At 37.8% G+C, this 7,691-nt stretch overlaps 1 protein-coding gene across 1 annotated transcript; it reads right to left on the minus strand.

The window, feature by feature from the left end:
- Window positions 1–2,774: 2,774 nt before the first annotated feature.
- LOC113280418 (probable E3 ubiquitin-protein ligase ARI7) lies at window positions 2,775–7,038 on the minus strand. The gene is made up of 3 exons (XM_026529045.1): window positions 6,080–7,038; window positions 5,128–5,894; window positions 2,775–3,542 (listed from the first exon to the last, which is right to left on the minus strand). The coding sequence occupies exons 1-3, from the start codon at window positions 6,548–6,550 to the stop codon at window positions 3,125–3,127; spliced, it is 1,656 nt and encodes a 551-aa protein (XP_026384830.1). The 5' UTR covers window positions 6,551–7,038; the 3' UTR covers window positions 2,775–3,124.
- Window positions 7,039–7,691: the final 653 nt, after the last annotated feature.

Here is a 7,691-nt window from a genome sequence, read left to right on the forward strand (position 1 = left end):
TGAGTAACCCTTCAATGCGTATAGTATCACCACTAACATGTCCAGTGAGGGCATGTAAGGAAATTTCCATTTCAATGGCTTGCATTTATAGGTTATGGTGTTCTTAATTTAATCATACTTATTTTAAGTTAAGTGATTCTAATCTAAAACTAATCATTCCATCAATCATAGTAATAATGGATTACTTTTTTCAAATTTACGTGGGAATTCGGTGATGAAATGAAAAGAAAAATCAGAACTTTGCTTACATTGTCAGTTTTCTTTATTGATTAAACTTCACTCTAAAGCAATAGTAATAATCTAAGTTAATAACTATTATCATAAGTTTTGGTATTACTATGTTCTTCTTCTCTGGTTTTCACTGCCCAAATGGAGATCACAAGTATATTCTTTCTTTACATTCTTCTTCTTTCATGGGTTTCTCTCACCATTACAGGTATGATCAATGTCTTTTAAGCAAAACCCATATCGGATCTGTAAAATTTAAACAAAACCCAAGTTGGTTTTCTGATTTTTTAATTGAAATCTTGTTGGGATATTTTAATTTCAGGTAATGGACCAGCTCCGGCACCGGAATCTGGTGATAGTGTTGCTTTGTCTCCGGAGTATGACACAATGTCGGAACCACCGGTATTGTCTCCGGCACTTGGAATAAATGGAGCTCCTTCGCCGGGTTTGGGAGAGGAAAGTTCTGGTGATTTGTCTTCTCCGCCGCCAGTGAAGTCTGATCCGTGGACGGTGAAGTGGTGTGCTGGTGAGAGATGAGTTTGTGGACCGTCAGAACTATTTGAACCTCTTGGGGCAGAAAGAGAATTATACTTGGGAATGGTAAATGTCTCTCAATTTTTACCTTGAAATTTCATTTAGTTTGAATCTTAATTGATTCATTTTCTTTTGTTGTTGTTGTTGTTTGCAATGTGTAGTGTTAAAAGAGAAACAACTGAAGCATGTTTAGAATCGATAAAGAAAGGTGAAGCGGATTTGATAAACTTAGAAGCAGGATTAGCTTACATTGCCTTTCTCAATTACTCAATGAAAGCAATTGCAAATGAAGTGTACTGCAATGGTTCTGCATTTATAGGTTCCTCAGAAGTAGAGGGTTCTTCTTCTTCCATAACTACCATATATAGGTTTTGGGATTTGGACTTATGACCAGTCACATATTTCTCATCACAGTTATAGCAAAGTTGCTCCTTTGATTCATTTGTTCCTGAGTGAGCCTTCTGATGGGTGGAACATACACAGATCTAGCTGGTGGGTTTGGAGGAGTAGGTGTAATTGGTGGTCTAGATTGTGAAAGTACAGGTAATAAAGGTGGTGGTGTTTTAGGAGGTGGGTTTGAATTTCTGGGGAAATAAGATGATGTTGTTGGTGGTTTAAACATAGGGTTTTTGGTGGAGGGTTGTTGAGAAGAGAGTGCATTTTCCTGTAATCTAGCTAAGTAGAAAGCTAGTGACAGTGTGGTGGGTTTATGCATTTGAACAAAACTTTTAATCTCCTCCTTAAGACCACTAATAAAGCTCATGACAAAATATTCCTCAGAGAGGGAAGGATTTTTGTTAATCATCAAACTTTTCAATAACTCAAATTGTTCAAAATATTCATCTACTGTGGTTATTTGTGTAAGTTTGTTAAAGCAACCCACATAGTTATCATTAGCCAGATCCTCAAATCTACCACAAAGACTCTCTACAAAATAAGGCCAAAGGATAAATGGCTTACCAGCAGAATAGTCAAAAAACCAAGAGTCTGCTTTACCTTCAAGAGACATAGAAGCAAAACCCACTTTCTGAGATTCTTCAATAAACCGGATCTGGAAGTATCTTTCACATTTTCGAATCCAGCTTCAGGGGTTATCACCGCTGAACTTTGGTAGATCTACTTTGGGTGGTTTAAGATGGGATGTAGAAGCAGTATCTCCTGAAGAAGAAGGATGAGATGGATGGAAGGATCCAGAGAATGGTGGTGGGGTGATGTGAGAAGAGTGTTGTTGAGGGTCATGTTTTTCAGCCAAAATACCAATAAGTTTATCTAACTTTGTTTGTCTGGCTGTAGTTACAGAAGTAAGATTTTGAAGACTGATACAGATATTATCTAACTTCTCACCATGTGAAGTAGCATCAGCAGTACGACTAGCAGAGTCACGATTGTGGTTCTCATTCAAAGCCCTCAATAATTCGTTCAGTTCTTTAGTGTGACTATCGACATCTTTAATCGTAGGACCGCCTGTCATGATGAAGATGAAGGACACTGGCTGATACCAATTGTAATAGTTTCAGGTACATAAACTAGGGATCAGATTGTTAGAAGATTGATATGAGATAACTACTCTTCACTGCAGCCGCACTGGGCTCAGTTTCTTTTCTATTTCTTTTCTTAATGAAAGTGACGATACAACTCGGTTGCTTTTAAGGCAACAGATATCAAAACCCTAAAGCGTGCTCGTTGTTACAACCCTACACGTGGGGTTATCCAAACCGTTTCATGCTAATCATTAACTTAACTTTAAACGTAATAAATTATCATGCAAAACCTAATTAACGTGTCTGAAAGTAATTATGCTGAGGCACTCGATCTGATGGCTAAAGGCTGTCCAGGTATATGACAGCAGGCTTGGTGAGCAGCATCCATTGCGTCAACTGCTCCTGGCCTATGCGGGACTGTCAGAACTGAGAAATTATTTTCAGCTGGTGGGAGCGGAGTCTCTATATTACCATGCTCAGCATCCAACTTTTACGAAACTATAGCCAGAGAATGAAAACTAATCCACAAACTTCTAAATGAAAACTATATTTATATCATCCAGACTGTTTCCTTTGTGAATGCATAAACATTTTCTTTCAAGAAGAAAGCAATAATTTCATCTTACACGAAAAATTCTTTTCTTCAAAGGAAATGTATCAGACTTCCACCTACAGAGATTTCAACTGGGTTGATACTTTTCCTAGAACATGTCCTGATATAAGTTGAAAGGTTTAAATTCAATGTACAACTCTAACAGCCATGTAGAAAGTAATGGAGATGTGCCCTTACCTCCATACAAGAGGACTTTATCTTCAAAATCACCATCGCCACAATGGGAATGCTTGTGTCCATAAGCTAGTTCACTACTTGATGCATTGATTCACTGTGTGTATTCTTCATAGTAGTTATCACTAATAACAGAGACAAATCTTTCAAGCCACGGAAGCTGACGGAGATCCTTAATGGTATCAACATAGGAGTCTGAACATCGTGGTGGAGATCGGTATGGCTGATGATCACTTAGACTAAAACCTCCAGCAAGAAACCTCTGGATCAGTGCCAATTGAGACCGTTCCTGATCAGAGTAGGCATCGTTCGTAACACTGGGAAGAGAATCAAAAGAAGAATCCCATCCCCACTGTTCCAAATGATGCTGGTCAGAGTGGGTGGTGGTGGTGACATGGGGATGCTGGGTGTTGTGAATCTCAAAACTCTCGTCATCCCAAAAGGCACATTGACAGCTCTGCAACCCATCTCTGTACTCAGCACCACATGAATAACAGAACTCATGCCCACACCTGCAAGGAAGAAATTCTTGTTCAGTATGAAGTTTCAACACGAGCAATTATGGAAACTCAATATCTTTCATACTTGTCAATTGTATGTTAATGACTTCCAATTGATAAAATGTTACTACTAAGCTAAAAGATGTTGTAACACGGTCACCGGTCTCAACACCCAACAGAAGAGATTCATATTCAAGTGGGTTACTGTACCCAGTCTCTAAACTAACTGTTTAAGCTAACTGCTTAAGTTGCTTCGATATGCCTATATAACACACTGCAAAGCTCTATCAATAGGAAAACACAGACAAACACTAGTTTCTCACAATTATGAACTCAAATGCAGCCATCGCGAGAAGGAGCATTCAGATCAAATGCATTCTCATACATGGCGGTTGTTGAGCAAACACAGTAAGAATCACATACGACATATTTGGGTCTATTTATGTTACGCTGAGGATCCCATTCCAGTATGCTCTAGCAAAATTCACAATACAAAGAACTTCAAGAAAATGTCACAATACAAAGAACTTCAAGAAAACATGAGGCACTAAAAAACATAAGGAAAGATCTCAAAAAGCTCCAAGATGCTTTAAGAAGCCAAACAGAAGGACAAATAGATAAAAATGCTTGACTTGCATGTACTCCTACTTTTATGACACTTCAATTATAATGATTTAAAAGTACTGCACGTACCCCTTTTGCACCCATGTCACTGACGGCCATAACAATATTATGCCAACAAAAACAGTTGAACAATGACTTTTTCTGAGTATTCCTGATTCGCCTTTATAATTTGCATAATAGGAAAAACATCACAGCATCCAAAACGAGAACAAAAGCACTATAACAGTTAATGTTTCTGATTATGGGTTATACTCTAACACCAACCGCAGTTAAAGTACATAGAGATGTATTATGGCATATTATCTAACTATGATCAAACAAAAAGGTGAAGAATAATCATTAAATATCCAACGGGGTAGAAACACATGAACATAAAAGTACGGCTATGCAAAAGCTGACAGTGATAAGTCCTATATGTATGCTATCCCAGAAACTTGATTTTTGCAATGATATTGTTCCTAAAGATGTTTATTGTCATAGCCTAACACTAGAGGAGGGTAGGTAGAAAATGCTTCCTCGTCGAAGTGAATTTCGAATTTCTTGCTATCCTACCTATTGTAGAGGGAAGAGATCGCATCCTAACCTGTAATGATAGAGCTATGTGAATGGTGACTCATACATTCCTTTTGCTCTGTTCAATAAGATACACTATCGCTGAGTTGCTTTTGTGATGATTGTCTACAGACTTAAATTTTGTAAAGGATAAACTATGTTAACTGTTGCACTAGGCGATATATCCGTGCATCACTCTTACATACTTTTGTGAAGGCACATTAATCCTATGTCATCACCACCACTTACGTTGAGAGTTATACTACCAAAAGAATACCCACCAGAAGCTGTTTTTTTAAAAAAAAAAAAAAATCAGCATATACATATAAACAATAAATAATTCTTGTTGAGAGCCAGGGTTCGATATATAAATTTTAAATGACGTCATTTCCAGCATGATATATAGGATTGATCTTCTTACCAGCAGGTCATATGGTAGCAACCTTGTGTGAGCTCAATCATCCTGCGACATTGTTGACAACGTCTCCAGTTGTTATTTTGTGCTAGGCGATGCAGAGTGAGATCCCCAGCATCCCTTTCTTCTACAGGTAGACTTTGGAACTCTTCACAGCTCATTGAAGAATGCCATGGCACTCCACAATCGACACAGATATATCTCTTGCAGTCAGGACACTCTGTACAGCTGATACTAGCGTGACTTGATGAACTGCTTGCTCTTGTCGATGAGAGACACTCAAGAGGATTAAGCAGCACCGAACAGTTTGGAAAAGGGCAGTACATTTTGTCCGAGTAAAGAATATTGGCTTCTATAAGAGCTCTTTCTAATGACTCGTAGCAAATGACTGGAAGAAAGGATTTGCACTCACTGGCTGAAATGTAATGCTTACATCTCAACTGAGGACATCTTATGGGTACTTGAGACGCTTGTAGTTTTCCCTCCACGTATTTTCTCATACATTGAGAACAAAATTTATGTGAGCATTTCATTGTAATCATCATAGATGGTGGCTTTTCTTCACAACAGATAGGACAATCTTCGGTTAATCCATCTTCACTAGCAGAGGAGGAGACAATTCCAATTGCTACCTGCGCTATCTGCAGCGGCCTCTCGAGCTCAAAAGCAGTCCCAAGTTTCAGAGAGAAAAATTCCAAATTTTCGCAAAGTTCTAAAATCCTATCCTTGAGCGCGGTCAGAAGTGGATTCTCAAGTCTTTCCTCGCGAACAATCTGTCAAAATGAGCTTTAATGTTAGACAAGAAACACAATGTCAGAAAGCTAATAAATCTGAGGATAATTTTGGCTGCACCCTATAATGTCAAATGCTGATCAAGTAACTCGGTTTCACTGATGAACACAGACGAAGACTATCCTGTATAAAATGGTAAAGTGCAAAATAAGGAAGAATAACCCACTTGATTGTAAAGAATCTCGGAATCTGTAAAAGCAGCAACACGACGAATCTTGTTCTGCAATGCCTCCACCAGACCATCCATCAAAGCCAAATAGTGAGCCACTGGTTCGTCTACATAAAAATCGAGCTTTTTCTGAACTCGAATAACAGAAAAATGAGGAGATCTTTCCATTACAACACCAATTCCTGAAAACCCAGACCCCAAATCACCTGCCTCAGAGATAGAGACCCCTTTGAAGTACATTTTCAAAGAAAATTCATCATCATCTTTCAAACCCTCACTGTCTAATACCACAGATTCTTTCTCCTCCTCCTCCTCCTCCTCCTCCTTAGTTGTCCATTCTTCTTCTTCTTCTTCTTCCTCTGCACAACAGCTACAGAATTCTTCTTCATCTTCATAGTCTTCCTCCAATCTCTCTTCATTCACAATCTCTACTTCAGACCCAAATCCAAACCCACTTGGATCCTCCATTATATTACACTAATCCAACCTTTTTTTTGTCACAACCCAATTAGTTTCTTCTCCATCAAAATGAGATTGAACGAATCATTTCTCACTAATCGATCCTAAAAAAAAGCCCTGCTTTTCTGACACCCAATTAGACCAAAATTAACAACAAATTATCAAAAAAAAAAATAACCATTTCAAAAGAAATGAAAAAAATGAAAGACTCGCCAAAGAATTGATAATTGGGGACAGATCGATAAACGTCCTTCAAATGAAATTAAGGGTTCTTCTTTTCCTTCTTCTGGTTTTCATTTCATTGATTCTTGTCGCTGTTGATGAAATGGATAAACCCTAAGAAAGAGAAAGGAGTTTATTTGCTATAATAATAAAAGAAGCTTCTTCATCTTCATTAATGATTTAGAGAGAGGGAGAGGAAGAGGAAGATAGAAAGGAGAGTGTGTTGTTTAGTGACTCTGTGGAGTAAAGAGAAAGGAAGAATTAAGTTCTTACTTGCACTGCTGGCATTCTTTCTTTCTTAATTTAATTATTTATTTATTTTGTTTTTCTCTTAAACAATAATAACCAATAATAATTGTTAGTTGGAGACTTGGAGTAATCCATAATCAATTATTTAAATGATAAGATTAAAAAAGATTCCTCATTAGTTTGTTGTCAGTCAGGTTTTTATTATTAAAAAAAAAAAATTGATTTGTTGTCAGTGTTCGTATGAAGACCTTGACCAAAAACAATGTTCCATTCCCGGCTGAGTTTGGCCGCCAAACCTCCCTATGGTCTTACTAATTGAGCTAGTCTGATTCTGAGTTTGATCGGCTTAGAGCATCCACGGTGGGCGAGTATAACCAAAAATTTGGGATGAGATCGTAACACAGTGGGACGGAGTAAAGATCAAATCCCAACCAAAAATCAAATTCCAGACCAAATATGGTCGCGACCAAATCCCAAATTCTAATATAGTCGGGCGTAAATTTAAAGTACGCTTGTTGCTGGGCGTAAATTTAAAGTACGCTTGTTAACGGGCGGAGATTTAAATTACGCCCGATGAAATTTTAATTAAATAAAAAAAAAAAGAATGAGGTAGACTTTTAAAGTCCGCCTGATGAAATTTTAATGGGGCGGACTTTTAAAGTCCGCCTGATGAAATTTA

This window comes from Papaver somniferum, chromosome 1, assembly GCF_003573695.1.
Source record: "Papaver somniferum cultivar HN1 chromosome 1, ASM357369v1, whole genome shotgun sequence".
Lineage (NCBI taxonomy): Eukaryota > Viridiplantae > Streptophyta > Magnoliopsida > Ranunculales > Papaveraceae > Papaver > Papaver somniferum.

Coding starts and splice junctions, on each gene's coding strand:
- LOC113280418 (XM_026529045.1), bottom strand. CDS start 6,550: ATGGAGGATCCAAGTGGGTTTGGATTTGGGTCTGAAGTAGAGATTGTG. Junction 5,895..6,079: donor CCGAGATTCTTTACAATCAA/GTGGGTTATTCT, acceptor TCATTTTGACAG/ATTGTTCGCGAGGAAAGACT. Junction 3,543..5,127: donor TGCTACCATATGACCTGCTG/GTAAGAAGATCA, acceptor TCTTCCTTGCAG/GTGTGGGCATGAGTTCTGTT.